We start from the raw sequence: 25,980 nt of genomic DNA, 5'->3' as shown, positions 1-25,980 counted from the left end.
AATGCAGAACCTCAGCTCCATCCTCAGACCCACTGCTTGTTAACAAGCCCAGGTGATTCACGGGTACACTGAAGTGCAAGAAGCACTGGCCCAGAAGTCAGCACTCTGTGCTAGAGCACGCCACGCCATGCCACGCCACGCCTGCCGCATCTCAGCCTCTCTGAGATGGTTCCTATCACCCTCCCAACTCTGCTAGCTTCTAGGGCTTTCCTAGCCCTGGGTCTCTATTGACTACTCTGTTAGAGTTTTAAGGAGCAGGGATATGTTATTGGAGAAAGAGTGAAATTAACTTGCCTCGTATTGGCCTAAGTGACATTTCCAGACACCTCATATAATAATGATGTCACTGGCTAACATGTGTCCAGTGTTTACTGTCATTCAGGCACTGGGCCAAGTGCTTTATATCATCCATTAAGCCCTTCCAGTCACCCTAGGAAGTAAGCTGATACCATCATCCTCATTTTCCAGAAGAGGAAACTGGGAGGTGAGGTAACTTACCCAAGTTGCCACCTAGTCAGTGAGAAGCTGGGATTTGACTCAGACACTCTGGCTCCAAGTTGACCTGTTAACTACGTCTGTCTGTTACGGTCAAGCACCGGGACCAGTAAGGGTTCCGAGGTACATGCTGTACCTCCCAAAGCCTCTAAGACTGGCCCTCCATAGCTCCATTCCTGCTGCTGACATCCTGCATTCTCTAAAGCTTCTCTCTAGTCCCACTAGGCACGTTCTCACCCTCCCCACTGCCTGGGACCTTCCACAGTAGTTCCCGACCTTACTTGTAGATTCTAATCATCTGCCCATCACTGTGGCCAGAGTAGCCCCTGCCTCAGCCCCTGCATTTCCCTCAGAATTCACCAAAGGCAGGGGCTGTATACGGCAGAAAGATGAAAGTCAGTTATCCCAAGACAGAGTTCTGTGGGGGCAGTGTCAAGAGTTTGAGTGTGTGTGATGGGGGAGAGGTGAGAAATGCAGAGAGAAAAGAATGAAGGAGCCTAGTGTACTTGGCATTAAGTACAGACCCAGGGCTGGAGGAGAGACCGGGCCAGGGGAGGGCTTCTCTGTCCAGCCAACTTGTATACCCACCCACGATGGAGAGGATGACAACCACGAAGTCAAAAATGTTCCAGCTGTTGGTGAAGTAATAGTGGCGCAGGGCAGCCATCTTGATGATACACTCGCCCGTGAAGATGGCTACGAAGAGTAGGTTGATCTTGGCCAAGATGTTGACCTTCTCAGGGCTCTGGTCATCTGTCTCCACCATCATGGTCACCATATTCAAGCAGATGAGAAACATGATAGTGACATCGAAGGCCTGCTTGGTCACAATGTCGAATATGAAGCCTTGGTACTTGTTCTGAAAGGAGGGGCAGAAGATGCACTCAGCAGGGACAGCAGCAGACTAACAGGCCCCCTGTTGCTGCCTCTGGGCCCAGATCACCAACCCTCCTCGTCCACCCTCTGGTGAGGCCAACACCCCACCAGGCTGTCACTGTGACAGGAAGAAGTCAGGAGGCTGAAATAGCCTGGCTCTCCTACTGAAATGCTCCCTGGCCTTCAAGGCCCAATCCTGAGGCTCCCTCTTTCTTGAGGCCTTCTCTGATGGATCTTCAGGAAGGGATTTCTCCTCTGAGTTTCCTTAGCACATTGCTCCTTGTCCTCTTTTTGTTCTCACTGTCTGAAGCCTCAAGGTCAAATTTGAAGTTTAGCTAGTAATTGTATCAGCTCTCAGGTTAATAAATTTTCTCCACTCTTTTTAAGGAATTGATTTTATTTATTCTGTTAACTATATTTGTATGTGTCTTTAATTGTAAGCCACCCCAGATTATTTTGGGGACGAGAGAGTCTAAATAAGTGAAAACATACACACACGCTTTCACATATAGTTATACACGCACACACACAACTAACCTAGAACAGAGAATGATGAACAGGAAGAATCAGATGAAACTGATGAATTAGATTTAAAAAACGGGGGCTGCCACTTACTAGCTAGGGATTTAGATTATGTCACCTAATTACTTTGAGTTCTCCCCCGCCTACCTGCCTACCCCCCTGCCCCCGCTCCAATACACACACACACACACACACACACACACACACACACACACACTTTTTTAGAGAATGGCTTGATCAGGCAAGGGAGTCAGTCTGGCAGAGGACCCAGCACCCCTCTCGGCCCCACCCACTAGGGGACTCTATTGTTCAGGGGGTTGTAGGCATGGGAGTTGGGGCTGTGATGGCTGCCCTGCTCTCCATGAGGAAAGCCTGCACCCTTGCAGGGGACTAGGGGGGTTCACTCAGAGGCAGAAGGGTTCCTTTGGGAGGGGAGTGCCCCTGGTTGTCACAGCCTTCTTGTGCTTCCTCACTGTCTCCACGAGACTGAGACCTCAGTGTATGGTCAGACACCTGAGAATGCCCCTCCTTCCCTGGACTGGCCAAGGGCCCGAGGCTGGGTGGAAGGAACATGAAGAGGCCCTGAGAGTAAGTCGTGTGGTGTGGGGGCTTCTCAGCTGCCCCCGCACCCAGCACATTCTCTCTACTCTTGCCAAATTAGAAGCCTGGCTCACCAGGGGCCGGGGGATGGGCTTCTGGGGCTTCTTGGAGCCCAGCTTCTTCATGGCGTTGTAGTACTTCTTCTGCTCCTCCGTCATGAAGATGTCCTGGCCCCCTAAGTGCAGAGAGACAGGCACCAGACTCATTTTGGGGTTCTCAGAGGCTCCAGCATGGAGGGCACAGGGATCTTGCCTCCTTAATGAAGGTGCCAGGGTGGGCCTCTTCCTTGCTTCGTCTCCTGGTACATAAAGTATGTCCCTATCCTGCACCAGAGATTATTCCCCAAACCTTCTTTTGCAGAGTCCCTGTCCCTATTTACCTTGAGCTCTCTCTGGTTTTGTGACCCGAAAATGCTACACCCACCCCCTACCTTCTCCCTTGCACAACGCAGCCAGGCTGCAGGTTCTTCCTGACCACTTGGTTTGCCTGCAAACCAGTCATGGACACTGTGACAGAGTTCCGGGAAGACCCTGGCCTCTGCACAGGCTCCACCCACTGTCCCTGATCATGGCCCAGGTGAAGGATCCCCACCGTCACCCAGCTTCTCTAAGGAGACTCATCTCTCAGGTAGACTAAGGCAGGCATGGCTCCCTTGGTACACTCTGGTAGGCCTAGGCTTGCTACATCACGGACGCACCCCTCTCCCACACGACTCCAGCAGGAGCAAGCAGAGGACCATCCCCAACAGAAAGCCCAAAGGGGGCCAGGAGCCAGAATGGCTCCTCAGTCCCCTGGCACCCAGCCCTGCCAGCCCAGGGCGAGCTTGCGCTCTACGTATCTTTTTCTTCTGTTGGTTGAAGTTGTCAATGATGACACCGATGAAAAGGTTCAGGGTGAAGAAAGACCCGAAAATGATGAACACGACGAAGTAGATGTACATGTAGAGGTTGTATTCCCACTGGGGCTGCTCTTCATACTAAAGGGGGAGAAATCAGACGAGGCATCAGACAGGCAGGAATGGGCGCGAGCTGCCGGGGGTGTCCTCTCTGGGGAAAAGGGTGTGTCCAGAGGAAGGTCATCAGCACAGGAGTGTGCGTACAGAGCAGGGCCAAGGAGGGGTGGGTGGGGGTGGCAGGTGAGGAGAGCAGGCATGCAGGGCTCAGGGCTGACACAGCGTCACTGCATGGATTCTGCCCCTGGGCCACTGGGAGGTTTGAGAACATGGGGCTTCTCAGTCTTCAACGAACTGTCAGTGTGATTGGGTGGGTGAGGCGCCAGGATAGAGAAGAAGCTTGATTTGAATCTCTGCGGCTTTTAGCCCTGGGGTAAGACTTTAAAGATTCAAATAAATTACGGTGAATTGAATCTGAAAGCTATTTGAGAATTTGGGGACTCCTTGGGAGATCACGCAATCTTGCCCGAGAGCCAGGCCTGGGCATTCCAGAGAGGCTCGACTCCAGGTTGACACAAGAGATCGGGCCCTTATGGGATGAGCTTTCAGATGCAGACATTGACTTCCCAGTGGCCAAGTGTTTGGGAGCCCCAGGTGCCTGATTTGGTGGGGTGGCCAGTGTGGTAACCTACCCCCCTGGAGTCCACGGCCGCATACATTATGTCCATCCAGCCTTTAAAGGTTGCCTGGAAGGAAGAGAGAAGAGTAAGAAAATCATTTAACTCTGCATTGATTGAGCTACTTACAGCCCCTGTCTGGACAGGTGAGGGCAGGAAGTAGCCTCTTGCAAGAAGCTAGCCCCCCACCCCTTCATCAGTGTCCAAAATGTCTGGGCAGTCAGGGAAAGGCCTTCTTGTTCAGCACTGGGAGTGGAGGAGGGCCTGCCGAGTGGACACCCTAAGTAGACCGCACAGTGGGGGACATGAGCTTTGTGATGTTGGCCGAGAGACTTGTGAGTGCTGAGGGAGATCTGCCTCTCAGATCTGCATTCATTTCAGATTCTAAAACAACAGCGATTCCTACAGCAGGGGTCATGGACAGTGAGGTGGGGCTTGGGCTCTCTGTGTTGGCTTAAGGTGGACCCCAGGGCTGACCTGGTCCCCTTCGTCATGCACCTCAGAGAACCTTGTGGCTTCTGCTCCACAGCCTTTCAGAGGAGTCCCTGAAGAATCCCAACCTTCCCTTGTACTTTTGCCAGCGGTGTGTGGGCAAATGGCAAACAAATGACTTTTCAAAAGAAAAAAAAAGCCCTAATTCTTGAGTTTGCCAATTTCCCTGTGTCATTCCTCCCACCACGGCTAATTTCAACTTGCCAGTGTGCTGTTACTGAACACAGACTCGGGAAGAGATAGATGCACAGGAGCGTAGCTTTATAGCATTTCCACTGTACAACAGATATAATAATCTCAAGAGCATAGATGATACTAACCGGTAATGATGAGTTTTCATATCATTTACTTAATTACAAGTTTATAAAATTTAATTTTTACTAATGCCCTGCAAAATATCTGAAAATGTAACCATTAGCTCTTGTGAGCCCACACAAGCACACTATGGTAAGGCACTACAGAGAGGGCACCTGAGATGGGGCCGGGGAGCTGGCTGCACTGGCAGCCCCGGGCTGGGCTGCTACCGTATTTCCCCGAAAATAAGACTGGGTCTTATATTAATTTTTGCTCCAAAAGATGCATTAGGATGTATTTTCAGGGGATGTCTTATTTTTTCATGTACAATCTATATTTATTCAAATACAGTCATGTCATCTTCTTCTGGAACATCATCATAACGTACTAAATATGTCCATCTGGCTGACAATCTTAACTGGGGATTATTTTCAGGGGAGGTCTTATTTTCTGGGAAACATGGTATGAAGAGATAGGCTTGGTGGTGAGATCCGACTGCCCAGTGGGTCTCACTTGTGTCCCAGGCAAAATCCAATCCCGCCCCGAGCCTCCTTTCAAGGGACAAGCTCGTCCACATAAATTCTCTATGTCTGAGAGTTTTTATGAGGCCAGCAGGGCAGAAGGGGAAACTGAGGCTGCCCCACAGAAGGCAAACTATTTCAGCTCTTTGTGAATGAGGCCCTCACCTGTCCAGAGAGGTCTGCAAATGCTTTGGAAACTGCTGGGCACCACCCAGGGTTACGAGATGCCCGTGACTGAATTCTTTCCAGGTAATTACATGGTTCTGTCTGGAAAGACAGGCAGTTCTGTCTACGGAAAAAGGGTCTTTCCTTCCAAGTTATGATATCCAGAGGGACTGTCACATGACAGCAGGCTCTCTGGTTTTGGCTTTAATTCTGTTCTCCACAGGTATTTCAGGGGAGTCTTTGGAGAAAGCTACTATTGGGATTTAAGGGGTGGGTAGAGGCATGAGTGGACGTGCAGTAAGTTTTCAGATGGGGGTCCCACTGAGTTTTCCTCTGCTTTGAGCTCTAGAGACAGGTCGGTGTCTGGGCTTGAGATTGGGATAGCAAGAAAAGCAAGGCGCAGCTCCATGCATTATGGTTCTGTTTGCATTTTTGCTGTCAAGGCTATCTGTAGATTATTTTTATGGCATGTGTTATAATTACTGAAGCCATCGTCCTCACAAATCAATGAAAACTTGGGAAAGACGGACTAGGGCCACATGTATTTAAACATCACACATCTTACACATCAGAGATGGAAGTAAATGTATTCTTTTAAACAATGCAGGAGCTATCACTACCTTTTGTAACAGAGGGGTGGCCAGAGTCATAATTTTGCTATTACTTCCATCCTTAGGAATCTGTGGCCTTTCATTTTTAACCTGTGCCATCACACGATCAAACTGATAGCATGAGGAGGTCAACTTGACTACTGGCTGGGGAGTTGGTTCTGCTGCAGTGCTAAGCCCATGCCTGCACCTTGGAGAATGTGACATCTGCTTTAGAATGGAAGATTTGGGGGCTTCCCAAGGAGCCAAGAAGTCTCTGGAGAACCCAGAGCCTTCTTTGGGCAATGTGACCCTATTGTGAAGAACCAGAGTGGCCCTACTGGCCCCCTCTTGCTCGTACCATGGATGAAGATGCCTGTTGCTGGACAATTAGTGGGAGGAAGGAAGTTGCTCTTCCCTGAGACTTACCACCTGCAGAAGGGCCAGGTATCCGGCCCCCACGTTGTCAAAGTTGACTTTCACCTTGGTCCAGTACAATTCTCCAGTCACGTTGAAAGACTCACAGTCGCTCTTGTTGTTCACGATGGTGTAGTCCAAAGGCAGGTCCCCCTCAGTCTGGTTGATGCACCTGCCAAACTTCCCCGCGAAGAGGTTCACGCCCATGATGCTGAAGATGAGCCAGAAGATGAGGCAGACGAGGAGGACGTTCATGATGGAAGGGATGGCGCCCACCAAGGCATTGACCACAACCTCAAGTGGGCAGAGAAGAGACTCAGTGCCCAGGGGCGCGCAGAGCATATGCCCTTTTCAGGGTCCCCGCCCACCTACTGAACTCCCTGTGGGCCCCCGGGGGGAGGGGTGTGGAACACTTCTTGTCTCCAAGGAAGGGCAGGCAACCCATGGCTGGAAGCCCTGGTGAAGAGTGAGAGTGAGAGAACACACACATCTTTCTCTTTGCACCCTAAAGTCTGATGCGACTCCAGAACACCTGCCTTTCTCTTCCTGGCCTTGCCTGAATCCATGACCTTCAAACTTAATTTTTAACAGGCTCTCTGTCATTGAGTATGCCAGAGAATGATGGAAAGGGGCCTCTGAGGATATATTCTCTGACCTCAGCTTTCAGATTATTTTGAGGTTGCTGTTACCGGTTGGGGGCGTTCTCCCTTAAAGTGTGTCCAGGGACCTCTGTGTGGTATGTCTGCAGGGTGTCTGACAATTCTCCAGTGCCGCGATGGGAGCAGGGCTGGGAGGGCAGGTGGTGTGAGGGCTTCCTGTGTCTCTGCCCTCCCCAGGGAGTGGCCCTCTGCGCCCCATGGAGACACTGCCTCATGCTCTTTATCTAAACTCAGTCCCCAGGAGAGGCTTTCTGGGCAAAGGCATACGGGGTGCCCTACTCCACTCACCAAGTCCCCAGGTGTCATGCCTGCCAAACAGGCTGGAAGTGAAACTGGTGTGGGGCTGTGTGGTGGGTATGGGGCCAAGATGGGTAATGCTGACACACACGAGCAAGAGGAGGTCCCTGGTTTCCTGGCAGACATGGTGAACCCGAGAACAAGGTGGGAAACCCAACTCTCAGGTTTGCTCTCGGCCAGCTCGGTGGCCGACAGCCACAGCAGAGGCATTCCTGGCAACTAGCATGTCACCCACGTCCCTCTGGAATCAAATGTCCTTGCTCCCAAAGAGACGTTTAACTTAGGTCGGATTATTCCCTTGTGAGTAAGCGATTTATTTCTCTATGAATCCGGGGTGTGGGCAAAGTTCAGAACCATTAACCAAATGGTGGCCGTGTGATGGTGCCTCCTGGGTCAGTGAGACACACGCAGATGTATCTGCCGAAGCCACAACAGACTGTGCACATTTTGTAAACAAAAGTGTACACACACACACACACACACACATACACACGTTTGTTTTCTGCTATATTATAGGTAGTGCTTTTTCTTAGTGGGCTTTTACATTTGCCTTCTACGTGCATATTCTTTGGTAAAACTTGGTGACTTGAAAGATGCATACATCTCTACACTTAGAAAATAGTGCAAAAGAGTTTACTAAGCGCAAATGCAAACGGACATCTGTTGGTGAGAATACAGGTGCTCCTTTCTGCTTCCTTCACCCTCAGTATTACAGCCCTGCTGCCCATCACAGAGGGAAGGTGTCCTGTGTCTGCCAGGAGGCAGGGGATGCAGGCGGGCACGCAGAGTGGGGGCCCACACAGAGATGAGGCCCCACCGGAGAGCAGAAGCCAGGGGCTGCAGAGCCAGTGGGGCGGGGCTGCAGGCAAGACACCTGTGCCCCAGGGCTTTGCTTCCTCTCCTTTGTCCAGTGAGGCTGCAGGTGGCAGGCCTGGGGGAAGGTTCTCACAGCTCTCCACACTCTGGGTGCCCCCAAGCCCAGTGGTGCCTCCCCCATGTTCCTACTAAGTCAGGGGCCATGGTCCCAGCTTCAAGCTGGACTGCTTGGTCAGCAATGAGCCCGAGGGCCCCTCAGTGGACCCACCTCCCACTGCCTGGCTGGAAGGCAACCATCCCTCTTACCCTCATGCCCTCAAATCGTGACAGGGCTCGTAGGGGTCGGAGCGCACGCAACGTCCTCAGCGACTTGATGGGGCCCATCTCAGCAAAGCCCAGGGTGGTGGCCACCAGGCTGATCAGTGAGACCTGCGGGAGGCAAAGTGGGGGTGCGGGGATAGCTCAGAGACAAGTGGAAAGGCTCTGGCCCACCTGAAAGGGGTCTGGGTGTGAGAGCCAGCAGGCCTTCCTGTATCCAGGCTTTATTATTCCCAGCTGGACTGTCTTCACAGGCATGGGGAGGCATCCTGGGACCCAAGAGGCTGGCTGGTGGGGGAGCCCAAGTACATTCTGCCTTTCAGACCTGTGCTGACAGCCCCCAAAGCTGCCTGATGGTATGGAGGAGCAGGGACACAAAGCCTGGGCTTTTGGTCCCCATGCGTTTTCCTTTAAGTCAAATTCTTGACCTGCCTCTTCCCTCCCCCAAAGAGGCTTCTTTGGGGGAAGGAAGGACCGTCCTGGGTTGGGTATGAGCAGACAGACTATCTTGGGGTATTTCCCCAAAGCTGGACTATGCAACATTCTGACATCTTCAGAGAAGGGAGGCCCAGGTGGAGATTCTGGGGCCATGGGAGCCTCAGCTCTGTCCTCCCTCTGCTCTGCCCCCCAACCATGGCATTTCTGCCCCAGGGGTGTTATCCGTCTAAAGCTCCATGGGCACCCCGTCCCTCTTACTTCAGTGCTGGCCTGGCATCACAGGTTGGAGATGGCCTCCTGCCTGACTTTGCCTGCAATCACCATTAATAGCACCTTGGCACTCAGGGCAGCCTGGGGCAGTGAGAGCGGTGGGCAGGGCCTGATGCCCACAGCTTCCTCCCAAGCTTGGAAGCACTGGGTGGGAGCAGGCTGGGCAGAGGGGCTGGGAGGAGGAAGATTCTAGGATCGGTTTCTGTGCTACCCCCATTCCCCCCTCGAGGATGCCAGGCTGTGGGTCCCCATTCCTGGAGAGGCAAGGGAGAATCTCTCAGGGACCGCCTCCTGAGGGCCGGGCCTCAGGGGCTAGTCTGCCTGCCTCCTTCCGGCAGACCACCCCTGCCCTCTGTTCTTTCCAAAGCTTGCCCTATCTGCCCCACCCATAGTCCCCCCATCTCGGATGATGGCAACTCCATCCTTCCAGCTGCTCAGGCCACAAGCCTTGGCGTCATCCCTGCCTCCTCTCTATCTCTCACACCCTCCATCTAACCCATCAGGATTTCCTGTTGGCTCTGTCTTCAAATACAGCAGAAGTTCAGCTATTTCTCACGACTTCCACTGCCACCATCCTGGCCAGGTCACCATCATCTCCCCCCTGGATTACTGCCATGGCGTTCCAATTCTTCTCCCTGCTTCCAGCCCCCCCCCCCCAGCCACCACACAGAGTCACTTCATGTCACTCTTCTATTCAAAGCCCTGCAATGTCTCCCCATTTCATTCTAAATAAAAGCCCCTGTTTTCCAAAGGCTGCTCCCCTTCTGCCCCATGCATCTGGCCTCTCATCTCTTGTACTTGCCTTTCCTACTTACTCCACAGTAGCTCAAGTGTGCCAGGCACTCACTGACCACAGGACCTTGGCACTGCCATTCCAACCTCTGCTTGGAATGTTCTGCAGCTGTCTGCCCGGCTCATGCCAGTTTCCTTCAATTCTGCTCAGATGTTGCCTCAGTGGGCCCACCCTGGTCAGCCTAGTTAAAGTTACGATCTATACCTCCCCCTCCCGCTGTGTCTGGGCCCTGCTAACCCCTTCTCTATTTCCTTTTTCTTTGTGGTACACATCACCTTCTGCCATGATATAAAATTGGCTTACTTAGTAACTCGCCTTCCTCCATGCGGGCAGGTTGTCTGTTTTGCTCCCTGAGAACCCCAGTGCCTGCAATAGCGCTTCCACATAGATACTCAGTAGTGTTTATTGAAAACATGAATGATTTGATCCTGGAAACATCATTCTCCAGACCCTGAGGCCTGGAGGTGTGGGGATGGGGGCAGCATGGCCAGTGCCAGGAAAGCTGGATTCCAGCATCCACTTCCTTCTGCTTCACCTTGGGCAAGGCCCTCTCTGCTGTGAGCCTCGGTTTCCTGCTCCACAGGCTAACTGTCCAATCTTGGGACAGGGCAGGAAGCAATGACAGCCCCCTTTGCCTGGCCTCAGCTGTGTTCCCCAAAGTGGCAGGTGGTGGGGTGTAGGTGGGCTTCCCCAGAATTCTTTGCAGACTCCCTCCAGCCTGCCCTGGGGCCTCGCTACCCAAGACGCTGCAGGATGAGCTGGGTGAGGGGAGCCTCCAGGAGGAGCTGCCAGGGCCCCTGACCCTCCTAAGCCCCTTGGCGGGGGGCCTCAGTGGTCCTCTCCTCCCTCTCCTGGAGGCGCTGAGGGCTCCAGGCTGGAAGGGCACTTAGAGCCCCCTCCTTCCCTCTCTGCCCCCTAGCAGCCCTCACCCCAGCATTAGCATCCTCGTCAGCCACTTGGGGTGATAGAAAGTGGCCTGGACTGGAGGTCCAATGACCTGGACTTGTGTCTCCATGCACACTCTCACCCAAGGAGCCCCTCCTTTCACCTCCTGCCCAGCCTGGACCCTCGCCAGGCGGACTGGGGACTGAGTCCCTCCCTTTGGTTTCTGAGTGGGCTGTGGGGACAGAGCACAGGTCTGAACCTCTTCTGCAACCACAGGAAGGACAGCCCCTGATGGTGAGCAGAACCTAAGGCCAAGCCCAGAAGCCGTGGGTGCCTTCCGGAACGCTTTTCCTAGTCTGCAGATCCTGACCTACCTTTTGTTCTGTGGGACCCACCACAACTGGATCATGAGCCCTAACCTGAGCCCTCTGCCTTTGCCGGGCTCCCTCTGCCCTTAGGGAGCACAGATCCAAGGCTGCTCCACACCCCAGTCTCATTTTTTGACCTCTGGCCACTCTCCCACTTGACTGTGCTCAGGAACCCCAGTGGACCCTGCACTCACCCTGCTCGTCCTGGGGCCTGGGTAGCGGTGGGGCAGGGGCCCCCATTCCATCTGCCAACTGGGTGCTCAGAAGATGTGCCAACCTCCTGCCCCAGGCCCTCCCTGGACACAGCCTGGGCAGGCAAGCCCTGCCAGCTACCCAATTGTCCAGGACAACCACCCAGAACCCCTCAGCCAGTGTTCATGGCTTTCCTCCTTCTCGCAGGTGACTCCACCCTCCCTCTCTCCCTTCAGGAAGCTCTCTCCTGCCTGCCCAGCACCTCTTCACCAACCCTGTCCCTTCTGGCCTTGGCTGGCTCTGTCGCCTGTGCAGACAGCCGCCTCCTGTGTGTGTGCAGAGGCTCTTAACCAGCCATGTATTCAGTGGGCCTGACAGACATTTCACAACATGCTGTGGTCACTGCTACAATATAGGCTTGTCCACCCCCTGACTTCTGGCCATTTGGAGAGGGTAAGCCCCACACTCCTGCCTGGACTGCTCTTTACCCTTTCCCATGGTGAGTCTCGTCTCCTCCAGAAGCCTGGGGACTCCTGAGGACCAGGCCTAGGTTTTCCCCTGCTCCTCTGTCTCCCCAAATTGGGGGTTCTGGTGGCAGGGCCCCGGTCTCCTATTCCTCATTTCTTCCAGACTGGGGACCCTAAGGGTAGGGCCTGGGGCTGTCCTCTGTGACCCCAGACGCTAGCCCCCTTCCTCTCTGCCTGTCCCACCGCACAGCCCGGTGCCTCCACGTGCTGACTCCCACCAGCCCTGTCCTTCTGTCCCTGCGTCCGTCTGCCTCGGCTTCTGCTCACACTGGCAATGGGTCTCCCCCTCCTCTCCTCCCTTCGGGCGCCACACTCACGTCCACGATGAGGAAGTCGAGCCAGCACCAGGCGTTGGTGAAGTACTTCTTGAAGCCGTAGGCCACCCACTTGAGCAGCATCTCCAGCACGAAGACGTAGGTGAACATCTTGTCGGCGTACTCGAGCACAACCTTGATGGCCTTCCGCTCCTCCAAGTAGATGTCCTCGAAGGCCTGCAGATCAGGCGGGACAAAGCGGACATGATGTCCTGATCATCACCAATCCCACCCTGCAGGGGGCATCACCGTGGCAGGAACTGCCGCCCAGGAGGGCGGGGAGTGGGGAAGAGACGCACAGTGTGGGGCCTCCTCCGCGGTCAGCGGCAGACCACATCGGCACGCTCTCCAAAGAGCGTGTGAACCATGAAATGACCTGACGTGGAGTGTGGACAGTAAGGCAGAACGTGTAGTGAGTACACTTCTTCCTTTGCCTTAAAGAGCAAGTCTCAGTTTTGGGCCAGTGCATGTTAAAGACCTTTCTAGAACTTGCTGATCTCCCGTTTTAACAAGGAGAGAGGTGTGCAGACTCAGCTCACCACCTTCTGCTGCAAACAACATAACTCTTTTTTTGTGTGTCCACGCTATTGACTTTATGTAGTTACCTACTTTTCATAGGCAACAATATTGGTTTCCAATGATAACAATCATTAAAAGTTTCCCTTTACAATAAATTTATTTAACCAAACAAGAACAATGAGTGTTGATCTAAAGCAAAATTTTAAATAAAGGGTAGTAAAGGCCGTTTGTAGGTGGGAAGTTCAGAAAACACAGGACTAGATAAAGCCAGACCTCCTGCAAGCCTCCAAATCTAGGAGTCCAAGTTTCTAAAATACTAGACGTTGTCTTTCTCTACCTCTTCATTTCGGCCTCAACCCAAATTCAGAAGCCAACAGAGAAACCGGGATGGCTCCCAGCTGCCCTTTTCCACCTCCAGCCTTCTGATTTGTACCTGCTCCTCTCGAGTTACTGTTCCCTGTCCGGAGTGTGCTCTGAGGCTCCCTGTCTAGGCAACGGAACGCGTCACTGAGGGCCCTGGGGAGCTGCCTCCACCTGCCGCTCTGGTGGGGCCTCTGTGAGCCGCAGTGATCCAGGCGGCTAGCGCTGTCAGCAGTGCCGAGGACGCACCGCCAAGGCGTCCTTGTGGGTAAACTGGGCAGTGAACATGGGACAACAGGGTAATTCAGGTCCTCAAAGGGACTTTGGCAGTTGTTCAAGATACAAAGTAGGTGTATTTTCTTAAATTACAAAAATGTGTGCTCCTTATTAAAAAACTAAACGATACAGAAATTACGAAAAAGAGAATAGTCACCTCCAATTTCATGACACTGGAGTAACCATTGCCCACATTTAGGTGCACATTCTCAACACTCACTGTGTTGGGTGTATGTGAACTCACAATTCTATGATATATTCAATATTTTGCTTTGAAATTTCTTTTTCCACTAAGCAATCTTTTCTGAACATTTATCTACTCACTAATGTGAGTACATACAATATCATTCTTTTAAAGGCTGCATAATATTTCACTATATACTATTGTTTATTTGGCCAATAAACCTATTAATGAACATTTCTGTTGCTTCCAGTTTATCCCTAGTAGAAACAACACTGCAATGAACAGTGCGTCTGATTATCTGTTAATGAATTCCTAGAATTGGGGTACCAGGTCAAAGGTGGACTTTTGGTACAGATTAGGAACAGGACCTCCAGAAGAGGACACCAGTTTGACACTCCCTCCACAGTGCATGAAGGTGACTCTTTCCCCAAGATTCCACTCACACTGGTGGTGTTTCTTTTTTGTCACTTTCCCAGCCTAATGAACAAAAGTTGTATGTTGTTATGTTTTTATTTATTACTAGTGATGTTGACATCCTTTCCTTGGATTTTTGCAGTGTTCCCTTTGTGAATTACCTGTTTATTTCCTTTGCCTATTTTTTTTTTTTTTTTACACTTGAGTGTCTGGTTTATTTGGGGACATTAACTCTTTATTTGATACACTTTATCCTAGTTGTGTGCCTTTAAATCTTGTTTACTTTTGTTTGCCATACTGAAGTTCTACATTTCATTTTCACTTATTATATAATTTAATATAATTATATCATTTATTATGATTTTTCATTTAGTAAAACCTTGTTTATTCCAAGGCTAGAAAAAAAATAACTCTTCTTTCCTTTTTATTTTTTTAACTTTCTGGTTTCATTGCTTTATATTATAATTTTTAAAAATGTAATATATTTTGGTAGGCAGCAAATACCCATTTTAATATTTTTTTCAGAGTGACTTGTCAACTGTCTCAACACTTTATTAAAAAAATCCACAGATTAGAAGTCAACTTTATCATATACTATGTTTGTATACTTACTTAAGTCTATTTCAGACCTCTCTATGTGGTTCTACTTCTCTGTCTTTTCCTGAATTGGTATTATATGAATTTTCCTGGCCTTTTTAGTAATTTTCAAGATAAACTTTAGCAATGTCTTGTCAAATTCCCTCAAAGATATTGTTAAAATTTATTGCTATTGCATTGAATTTATTACCTGTTTTAGGGACCAATACAGTCTTCCTGCCCAAGACCTGCATTGAATTTATTACCTGTTTTAGGGACCAATACAGTCTTCCTGCCCAAGACCTGCCCAAGATATTTAAAGTATTTTTATCTATCTGTTTGTCTTCTTTTACAGTCCTTAGCAAAGGTTTATAGTTTCCTTCATGTACCTCTTAAACATTTCATGTTATAATTATTCCCAGTTACTTTATGTTTACAATGCCTGGCATATAAGGAATATTCAAGAAATGTTACTTGTGATTAAAAGGTTTCTGTTGGTATAAAACAACAACAGTAACAATTCTTTGTGTATATATTTTATAACTGGTCATGCAATGCTTTCAATATGTTTAAAAATTTTTCTAGGCAATCATCATAATTAATGATACATTTCTATTACTTTTAACTCTTGTTTTATACTTGACTATGCTAACTTCAGTTCTTCTATTTTCCAATTTTTATACTGTGTTCAGTTTTCTTCATTAATTGCACTGGCTAGTACTTCAAGATTTTATTAAGTAATGGATAGCAGCAAAAAGTAGTTAAATCTTCCTTTTTCTTATTTCTGACTTTAATGAACATGTTTCAAGTGCTTTACTACTAATGATGATGATAGAAATTAATCTGAGAGTAAATTTTTCACTAAATTAAGGAAATATATTTTATTTCTATTCTCACCAAAGTTTTAAAAATTGTCTATTCATACGTATGGAGTATGAAAACTGGTCTATAGTTTTCCTTTTAGGATACTTAAGGTTTTAAAAATCAGCATTATTTATTTAGCTTTCATAAAAAGAATTTGTAGACTTTGCATCTTTTTTCATACACTAGAATATTTTAAATAGGACTGGGATTATTTTCTTCCTTGAGTATATTAAATAATACACCCCTGGAGATGTAAGAGATTAGACTAGCTAGTGTTCTATCTTTTTTTTTTTTAATTTTTCAAGGAATCTGCTTTGGAATGTTATCCGTTTTCCTATTTATTTTCTAATTCATTAATATTAATTACTTCCTTTGCTTTCCTTAAGATTATTTTGTTGTTATATTTCTACTTTCTTGAGTTAAATAATTAATTTATGTTCTTTCTATTTAATAATAAAAATGTGTAAGTCTATGAATTTTACTTTTATTACAGCTTTGCCTATATCCCACATGCAATATTCTCAATATTGTTACTTATCTAGTTCCCCTCCCCCATCACAGTTTTTTTCTCTACCTCTGTTTTTCATTTCTTCTTTTTCTAGATTTCAGGTGGAAAGAACTGGTTGAATCATAATCTTTTTTTAAAGGTTTTTCAGAGCTTTTTAATGAAAAATTCAGAGGAGTGGAAAAGGAAGTTCGTGTTCTTTTACTGTTTGAGATAAAAAAATGTAAATGGACATATCAAGACAATGAGTTCTCTTCAAGTACAAGTGACTGTTGACACTTTGCAGACACTGAGCCACTTAAAAAATATACTCAAGGTATTAAATTAAAATTTCCATGTGAATTATTTCTTCTTACCTCTTCAGCATGAAGTTGACCTTTTTAAAAGAAGACTTTCAATATGAATTGGTTGTACTTTGGAATTGAAACTGATTTACACCAATTTTTCAGCTGATGAATTTTTACATGAATGGCTTTTTTATGAGAACGATTATTACATGGGTAAGAAATAATTTCAGGCTTTTTCACTGTATTAGAATAATTTAAATAACTCAGGCTAATTTAAAACTTATATTGATATAGCTCAGAATATATTATTTTTCAAGCTTGGCTGAGAGACAATTCAAAAACACATCAGGGATAAAAATACCGATTATTATATTTATCCCTATTGAGGTATTAGCTCTGTGAGTGAGCTGATGCTGGCCCAGCCAAGCCCGGATCTCCTGATCCCTGAGATGTGCTGGACCTGTTGTACTCAGTCCAAACGAGAGGGCGTGAACACCAGCCAAGGCAGCATGACTCGCCCTGCATCCAAAATGGATGCTCACGTAGTGGCTAGCAGCTGTATTTTGTTAAATAATTTTCCTTGGGGAATATTTGCCCCTTTGCTCTCCAGTCTTCGAACTGAATTTGGATCCTTAATATATACAGAGGGCGCCAAAAAAATGCATACACATTTTAAGAAAAGAAAAACTATTAAAATTGTAATGCTCAATATATACCGATAACAAAAGATGAATACAAGTCATTTTTGATTTCTGCAATTACAAGAGGTGCTCAAAGTGGTTACCAACAGCATCCAGACACTTCTGATTATGGCGAACTACTGCTTGAGCAACGTTGACCAAAGTGTCCACCTGTATACATTTTTTTTGGCACCCCTGGTATTTTTTTTTCATTTAAGAAAATTAAATTTTTTTCAGTTACAGTTGATATTCAATATTATTTTATATTAGTTTCAGGTGTACCGCATAGTGGTTAGACATTTATATAATTTACAAAGTGATGAATCATAATCTTTGATTAACAGCACACTGTCATCTTTGGTCCATGAATATAGTTTCTCTATTTATTTGCTTACTTATTAGTATAATGAACACCCATGAACCTACCACCAAACTACTTTCTGTTTGATCCAAGATTTGTTTAAGAATGACTTTTACATTTCCAAGGGTTTGTTTTTAATCTATTTTTTATCTATCTGGCAGTTTTCTACCTGCAAAACAGGCTTAATAGTACCTAACTCATAGGGCTATTGTGAGAATAAAATGAACTAACGTTTGTAAAATGTTTACAACAGGGTCTGGCACATAGTGAATGCTATTTAAGTGTTAGCTATTATTTTCGTTATTATTAGGTTAGATCAAATTTATCTAAATATATATGTGTATATATATATATGTATATATATATTTAGATTTCTCATTCTCTTGGTCTTTCTGCTTGATTTGTCAAGAACTAATAAAAGTGTGGTAAAATCTCTCTGTACTATTGCCCTATTGCCACTGTTTTTCCAATGATTTTTGCTTTATATAAGTGCTATGCAATCCCAAGCAAATATATTTATAATAGTTACATTTTTATTGTAGGTTGGACCCTCTTTGTTTTATCTCATGCTTTTTACCTTGAACTCAACCTTGTTTAATATTAACAAAAACACTCTAATTTTTGTTGTCATTGTTTGCATTTGCCTGATATATCTCATTCTTTCACTTTTAATATTTCTGAGTCACTTTGTTTTAGGTTTGTCAGTTGAGAGCACATAACTGAAGTTTTTCTTTAAAAAATCTATTCAGAGTCCTTTTCTTTTAAAAGATAAATTTTATCCAGTTAAATTTATTATTAAAACACACGTTTGATCTTGCCTCTGCCACATTATTTTCTGTTTCCTGATTTAATACTTTCTTTTTGCTTATTTTACTCCTATCTTTTGCTGTAAGATCTCTATTTTCTTAAAGGAATTTTTTCCTTCGGCAATTTGGAAGGGATCTATAGTCTGCTTTCTGTTAAACAAGTTTATAACTTTAAATAACACACTCAGACTTCTTTTTCTCAATATATCATTGACGCGTTTTTTTTTTTAACAGTGCTTGGCTGTCTACCCTGATTAGATTCACCATTCGCTTGCCAAAACTCCTCCTCACTTATGCCAGGCTGAGCTTTTCCTCCACAGCCCAGACTAAATGGCTCTGGCTGCCCTTGTTTGTGGTTGTTTAAAAACAAAACTTGTTAACATATTGTTAAATCATCCTTCTCTGAAGCCTACAGAAATTTTGCTCCAGCTGCCAATGGTAAAACAGCACATGCAGCTTGCCAGTCATGGCTCTGGGCCCACTCTGTACCAGGGGTGAGGCAGGGTGGGAGGCCCAGAGGTTTAGAAAGGACAGCCACAGTGCCTCCCCACGGCCTGCCCCCACAGGAGGCAGCATACACAGGAAGCTCCTATACAGTCTCGGGTCAACGTGGCCCTCTCCCATTCTGGAGTCCAAAGCTTCTCTGTCAGTTGCTCTCACCTCAACAATAGCAGGCGCTTGCTCCCCCTGGGCCAGAAAAGTTTGTTTCATCTGGCTTTTTGATCACCCCTCTACCTGCTCACCAGCACCTTCCAGAACCCTCTCCAGGGCTGTTCTATCTCCTCCTAGAAGCGCTCTGAGAGATCAGAGCACGATGCTTGGGAGCCAGATGGGGCATCCGTGGAAGGCCTCACTGTTCCTCCTGGCCTCAACAAACCTCCCTGTGCGCTACAATCTAGTTCCCCCTGCTTCCTCCAGGGAGTCGTCCTGATTGCTCCAGTTCCCCCTGACCTCCCATCACCCTGAGTCTTCTACTCTATTCTTGCTCAATTCTCTTTTGTGCTGATCTCTGACTATCTCAAACCTGCTGAATCTGGCTTCCCCAACTAGACTGGGAGCCCCTGATGCCAGGGCAGGGGTCTCCTCCTGTTGCTCCCCATGGCTCACGGGACTAGATTCAAGGAGAGCTTAAAAAAGACCTACTGAACAAACGGACGGTCAAGACAGGGCTCTGAAATCTGGGTTCAAATGCTGCATCTGTTGCTTGTGAGTGGTGGGGCTGTGGGCAAGTTACTTAATGTTTCTACAAAGGGTAGTTGTGGGATGAAATGTGATCATGTGTGAACTGCAGAGCTTGGCCTGTAGCCCTTGAAGACTGCACCATAGTATCAGCCAGCATTGGGAATTGCACGGGAATCGGGAGTGCCTGAGGCTGTGAGCAGGGGGCGTGTCAACAGAGCAGGGTGTGGGAGACTGGTGACCTGCGACCTATGCCAGCTGTGCACTGTGATCTGAGGCAAATCATTTCCCTTTCACGGAACAAGGGGGGCCTGCACAGATGACCTCTGTGAGCCCTTCTCGCTCTGACCTCTGTATGTGCTATGGATGTTGAGAGTTTGTGAGTTGATTCCTGATCGGGGCCCTGGGGGAGCACACTTTCAGCAGAGGCTCTGCCCCAGTTTCTGACCTGGCTTTCCAGCTGGAGACTCCCTCTTCCACCCCTCCCTGCCCAGCCCTGCATCCCCAGGACGGTACCAGTGCTCCGCTGCTGAGCAGAATCATGAAGATGATGAAGCTCTCAAACCAGCTGTGCTCCACGATGCGGTAGCAGGTCTTGCGCAGCCTCCACCAGACCTTCCCTGGGGACTGTGTGATGTCCACGGCGCAGCAAGGACAGCGCCGGACACAGCCTATGGGGAAGGGAGAGGGGTCAGGCCCCGCCCAGGGCCGGACACAGCCTATGGGGAAGGGAGAGGGGTCAGACCCCGCCCAGGCCATGCAAATGCCCACGTCTGATGGCAGAAGGTCGGATGGTTGAAGGAATGACTAACTGAAAGAGATTAAAACGATGGGGTGATGAACAGCGCAACATGGTAGGTGGGGCTGTGGGTGTCGGGGAGCTGTCCGCAGGGGCCCACACTCAGCAGGCACTCCGTGGAGAGGACAGATGGATTGGGCTCCCAAAGAGTGGATCAAGGGCCTGGCAGGTGTGTGCAGGGGCAAGGCTAGGCTTGGATGGGCTCCATTCTGTTCTCTGCTCATCTGGGAAACCCTCCCCCTGCAGGAATGTTCCAGAATTCCCTGTGGTGCTCTGTGCCTGGGCCTTCTCCATTTTTGCAGTTTCTGGGCCTTGGGAAGGGTGGAGCCCTCACTGAGAGCCCCAAGTGATGTGCCACATGGAGGGCAATCCCTCATTTCATCCACAGGTGCCTTCTAAATATACTACCAGTTCATAAAAGCTACAGGTGCCAGTCACCAACATGGCCACATGTCACACCCATCTTGAGTGTTTACAGAGGGCCGCCTATATGCCAGGCACTGTACCAGCACCTGAGGGGAAGGTGTGAATTAGACCCAGTCCCTGTTGCTGTGGGGCAGAAGATCGTGCATGTTACCACCCCACAAACGCAGTGGCACCATCCTTGGTGCGGCTGACCTACAGCTGCCCAGCGCAGCACACCAGCGGCCGACTTGCCATGACTCATGTCATGATGGGGGAGCCCCCAGGGTCACAAGGAATGGGGGAGGGAGGGCAGGAATCCGGGGCAGGATGGGGTGCAACATGGCCCTGTGTCCCAAGGAGCTGCTGGTCTTCCTGCCCTTCCAGGCAGGGCTGAAGCTGGGGCAAAGGGCCACCCAGGGCAGTACCTTCGGTGAAGCAATCCTCTGGATCCTTGATGTCCTCGCCGAGGTCAGGGATCTGCTCCAGAAGGTCAGCGGTGTTGGTCATGTCTGCAGTGCTCCCCTCAGAGTAACTGTCCTCGTGGGTCTGCAGGCAGGAGTGTGGGGTAGGGCGGGCAAAGGCATGGCGTGGGCCATGTAGTAGCCTCCAGCCTCTAGCCCAGAGTCTGGGCGAGCCTGGGGCTCCCTGAGGGGAGGTGCCCAGACTACCCTCCTTGGCACGCCTGGGGAATCTGAACCTGGGGTGGATGGAAACCTGCCCCGGAGGTCCCCTAGGGCCAGTCAGGGCTGAGCCGAGACTGCACCTCAGGGCGTCTGGGTCTGTGGTTCTGATCTGCTGGGGTCTAGGGCAGGGGTGCATGGGATGTGAAGGCATCTGGGAAAACACTGCGTCCAGCGGGAAACAAAACAGACATGGGGTGGCAACACAGACACACTCTGGGACACGGACACATGGGGCTAGCTTGGCACACGCAGAGGAAACAGGCTGCCACAGCCAGAACAGAAGCAGAACCAGGATCCCGGGCACACAAAGGCACAAGGTCAGACATGCATAGAACAGGCCAGCAACCCAGCCCACGTTTCTTGCCCGCTTTGTATGGGTGCTGGACCTGGAATAAGAGTGAGAAGGTGCTGGAACCATCCCTGCCTGCCTAGGCAGGGCTCTGCTGCCTTGACCTCTTGTCACCTGATTGTAGAGAGGTGTGTGCACGTGGTGTGCCCTGTAGGTGTCTGTGTGTATCACGGGCAGGCACGAGTGTACAGGGGTGCTGTAGTGGCCACTGCTGGTACTCTGCCCAGTTCCCCTCTGTTAGGCCCGTGCACCCATCCCCAGCTGCTGTGAACACTGGCTGCTTACCTGACCCTTTCTGCAAAAACTGTCTTTAGCCAAGGAGCTGCCATTTCTGGAAATGGCTTCTGGGTTATGATCGAAGCCAGGAAGGGCTGACACCCAGTGACTGATATAGAGGGGACCATGCTAAGGCTAGAATCCACTACCATGCCTTTCAGAGCTGCTTCCTTTGCCTCGTCCTGCTTCTCTTACTTCCTTGTGGGTCTCTCCTGAAAGCGCTCCCTCAATAAATCCTTTGTACTGGAAGCCTGTCTCAGGCTCTGCCTCTAGGAACCCACTCTAAAGACAAGTGTGGCAGGGCTGGGCTTCTGTGAAGGAGGGGATGCCTTCATTTGCTTCAGATCACATCTAAATCCCTAAGTCCCCCAGCGCAGCTGGCCTGCCTTGTTGCTTAGGTTGAGGCTCCACTGGGAGACACACTGGTCGGAGGGCTTGTGTGCCTCTGCTCCTCAGCAGCCTTCTTTTCTCTTCCATGACTCACTCTGCTGGTATCTTAAAGTCCTCTTTAACTTTGAGGTTTGCGATGGATAAGCGCTGAGTCCCGGCGGGAAAGGGGAGCATGCTCCTTGGTGCGGTGTGGAGCCACGGCCCAAGGGATGAGGCTCTGCTTTTGTGGTCCCCAGTGGCTTTGAGGTCACTCCCTTCTCCTCCCAGCTTCACTGTGAGGCACTGAGCTAGAAAAGGCACAGCTGGAGAAGGTCTTTACACTACTTTTCAGACAGTGGAGCTGTTCCCACATGCCTTTGAGTATCAGACCCTCCATGGGGAGACAAGTCACAATCAGGACCTTGTGCTCCCAAAACTGGCCATAATCACAAAGTCTCCCATAGGCCCATCCCAAGAAAGAGGCAAGGCAAAGGAGAAATGTTCCCCTGCAGCAAGTTACAACTGCTGGACTGAGGGCTGAGGCCAGGCTGCAGGACAATGCCCCCCAAGCACGGTCTCTGAACACATGACCTCTACCTTCCACAAGGCTTGGCGTGAGTGTGTGTGTGCGCACGTGTGTGTGGGGAGGGGCATGCAGTTAGCAGTGCCACAATCCGTTAGCTCAGGGGTTGCAAACTCAAATGCTTATGGGGGTCAGGCAGGTAATGGAATGAAGTCAGGCAGGTGATCTCTGAGGCAAACCAGAGAGCTCCAGTTAAGGAGGCAGTGACCAATGTCTCCAGCAGGAACGGTCTTCCAATTTTTTAAAAGAGAAACCAGAAATGCAGATAATTTACATGAAAGCTCCCAGGTTTTAAATGTTGGTAGCTAATTCAAATTAAAATGCTTTTGTGGCCAGAACAAAAGCCTGTAGTAGGCCTTCCATTTGTGGCCCCTGCTTTAGTTCAGGTGAGAAGCAACCGGCGGCCAATGTACAAAGACCTTGTTCTCAGAGCTCCCCGAAGTCCCCTGGGATGGCGCCATTCACAGGACAAACACTGGCCAAATAGGACCAAAGCACAGGGACTGAGTGGGGAGGGGTGAACACACAGATTTTGTGTTAGTCCTGCATCACGGTCCAGGGTTGGCTGCTTCCAGAATTTCCCCATGGCTCTGGGCTCCATGCCATCCCATCCCTCCCCTGTCAGGGCAGGGCTGCTTATGCTCGCCTCTGCAGACGGGTCTCCCACACTGCCTGTGACAGCGGCCATGGATCCTAGCAGCCAATGAAGGCGTGTGCCGGGACCGCTCAGAGTCTGGCTCCCGCCCAAGCGGCACTGCCCCGCTGGCCTCAGGGACAAAGGTGTGTGTTACCTCACTGCACCCTGGGGCCTGGGGCTCCACTTTCCGCTGCTGCCGCCAGTCTGCCTGGGCCGCACTGGCCTCTGCCTCGGACTCGGAGGAGGCGGTCTCTGAATCCTGGCTCCAGGCCCTGGGCTCTGGGTGGGCCTCTGGGACACTGGATGCAGGCTGGGGTTCCTGCTGAAGAGACCCCCAGCCCATGAGCTCCCTGGCCAGAGCGCTTCCAGGGTCGTGGCTCTGTCTCGGGCCCTGACCATACAACTGGGGCATTGCCCCCTGCCTTCAGGCTTATCTCACTGAAGACCCTTCCTCAGTAGCTCTGAGTGGGTGAAGTTGCCTACGGTCCAGGCACAGGGCCGATAGCTAAAACCCTTGGCCAGCCTGACATAAATCTCCCCCTCTTCCCATTCCTTGGAAGGGTGCAGGTGGGCCGCCATGCCCAGCTCCCAAATGTGGCAACTCCACTTCAGAAGAACATGTTGACTTTTTCTGTAAGTTCCCATGACACCCCCAGCTTGCTTGTGCATGTGTGTACACACACACACACACACACACACATGCCCCACGGAGCCAGAGCCAACAGGCTCAAGAGAAGGAAATGAGAGGGGAAAGGAGGGGCAGTTTGGAATTCCACTCCTGTGCTGGGAGCATCCTGGAGATAACTGGAAGCCACGGTCCTGGCAATACCAACACTCCCCTCCCCCAGCTGACATTGTCACTGTCCCACAGCCTGACTAAAAGAGCTGAAGCTGGCCTCTGGGACCATAGGAAGGCAGGAGGCCGTGGAACCAAGCCTGGAGCCTCAGATCAAATTCCATGGATGGGGAGCTGCTGCTTTTCACAGCCAGACCCACCCAGTGCAGGCCCAGAGGAAGCGGCCAGGATGGGTCCAAGTAAACCCAGAGCCGGTCCTCATTGTTTGACCTAAAGAACTAAGGAGAAGCCATTTGAGCCTGGCTCAGGCCAAAGGAAAACTGAAGGAGCGGTGTGTGTGGGGTGTCTCTTTTGCCCAGACTCTGGTCCTAAGTGTTAAAAATAACAGGTTGGGAGATAAGATAGTGCTGTCTCTGACACCTGCCATCTTCGGGATGCTTATTTTTAAATCTCAGAATTAGCCCTGGGCCTGGGAGGAGGGGAAGGGGCAGTCAGAGGTCAGGAGATTGCACTGGTCCCTCACTAAGACGTTCTACGTTGGTAGTCCTGGTGGGGAACAACGGTCAGAGTGGGGACTAGGGGTCCTGGCTCTGCCCTAGATGCACGAGGAACTCCTAGCAAGTCTCTCACTGTTGCTGCGCCTCAGTTTCCCTTTCTGTACAAATAGCTGCCCAGCCAGGGGATAAATGATGGATAGCAGCCCCTCTCAAGATCCCCTACTGGGCTGGGTTGAAGAAAGGTTTGATCCCCTACGAGGCTGGCTGTTGGGGGATGGCCTGTTTGCTAGCTCTGTCCCAGGCCTGCTGTGGCAGTCTGGCAGGGGCAGCTTCTCTGAGCAAGGCTGGGTGCCCGGGACAGCAGAGTCCTGGGCGCTATCTAAGTAGATGCTGCACACACATGGGAGAAAGGGGCTGGGGTGAGGGCTCACCTGCTTGCTAGACTCTTCTTCTGTGCCCAGGCTATTCTCCTCGTCCTCCTCTTGGTCATCCGTGTCTGACTCAGCCACGGCAATGGGCACACACACGGGCTCCGGATGCCCAGGGATGTCCTGGCCTGGCTGTTTGTCTTCCTCAAACCGTGTCTCCTTGCGGGCCAGAGGCACCTTCTCTGTCTCTGGGGGTGGTAGGGAGCTGGAGGTGGCAATGCAGCCAGGCAGTTGGCCATGGGGGACAAGGGCCGCAGGCTTCTGAGGCCGCCGCTGCAAGAGCCCACAGCAGAAGTCCCAGGTGGTCCGCTTGAGAAAGCGCAGGCCCCGCTGGATACGGGCCAGGGCCAACTGGAGGTTGTTCATCTCCCCGTCCTCGTCAGGGGCTGTGAGGTTGTCTGCACTGAAGGAGCTTAGCAGCAAAGCCAGGAAGAGGTTCAGGACCTGTGGAGACAACAGATCAGGCTCAACAAGGCAGGGGCCATGCCATGGGCGCTCAGCCTCAGGTCCACGATGCGGAAACTGAGGCACAGGGCCCTTAAGGACGGCCAAAGGCAAACAGCTCTAGGCGCGAACCCTGAGCTCTGACCCTAACCCCCCCAAGCCTCCACCCATTCTCTTGAATATAGAGAATTTGGCTATAAAAAGACAAATTCTAATCCTTCCTCCCAAGGGCTCAGATAGTCTGAGTTGAGGGCGTACAGACACAGGTCTCTTTGTCTTGGTCCAGGT

General features: G+C 50.0%; 1 protein-coding gene across 3 annotated transcripts in view; it reads right to left on the bottom strand.

Moving 5' to 3' along the window:
• The window catches only part of SCN5A (sodium voltage-gated channel alpha subunit 5), a 94,959-nt gene that overhangs the window by 4,047 nt on the left and 64,932 nt on the right, over nucleotides 1–25,980 (bottom strand). For all 3 annotated transcript variants that reach the window (XM_088798259.1, XM_074312597.2, XM_088798258.1), the window contains 11 exons: nucleotides 25,252–25,692; nucleotides 23,682–23,849; nucleotides 21,056–21,176; nucleotides 19,943–20,097; nucleotides 12,419–12,592; nucleotides 8,617–8,739; nucleotides 6,551–6,832; nucleotides 4,078–4,131; nucleotides 3,328–3,469; nucleotides 2,568–2,668; nucleotides 1,084–1,354 (listed from right to left, as the gene is read on the bottom strand). In XM_088798259.1, coding sequence (XP_088654385.1) covers nucleotides 1,084–1,354; nucleotides 2,568–2,668; nucleotides 3,328–3,469; nucleotides 4,078–4,131; nucleotides 6,551–6,832; nucleotides 8,617–8,739; nucleotides 12,419–12,592; nucleotides 19,943–20,097; nucleotides 21,056–21,176; nucleotides 23,682–23,849; nucleotides 25,252–25,692 — 2,032 coding nt within the window. The remainder of the gene's footprint in view (nucleotides 1–1,083; nucleotides 1,355–2,567; nucleotides 2,669–3,327; nucleotides 3,470–4,077; nucleotides 4,132–6,550; nucleotides 6,833–8,616; nucleotides 8,740–12,418; nucleotides 12,593–19,942; nucleotides 20,098–21,055; nucleotides 21,177–23,681; nucleotides 23,850–25,251; nucleotides 25,693–25,980) is intronic.

Source organism: Rhinolophus sinicus, chromosome 5, assembly GCF_057876585.1.
Source record: "Rhinolophus sinicus isolate RSI-liver-muscle chromosome 5, RSI-T2T, whole genome shotgun sequence".
Classification (NCBI taxonomy): Eukaryota; Metazoa; Chordata; class Mammalia; order Chiroptera; family Rhinolophidae; genus Rhinolophus; species Rhinolophus sinicus.
Note: the sequence above shows the minus strand (reverse complement) of the source record. Positions and strands in the feature narration are given on the sequence as shown.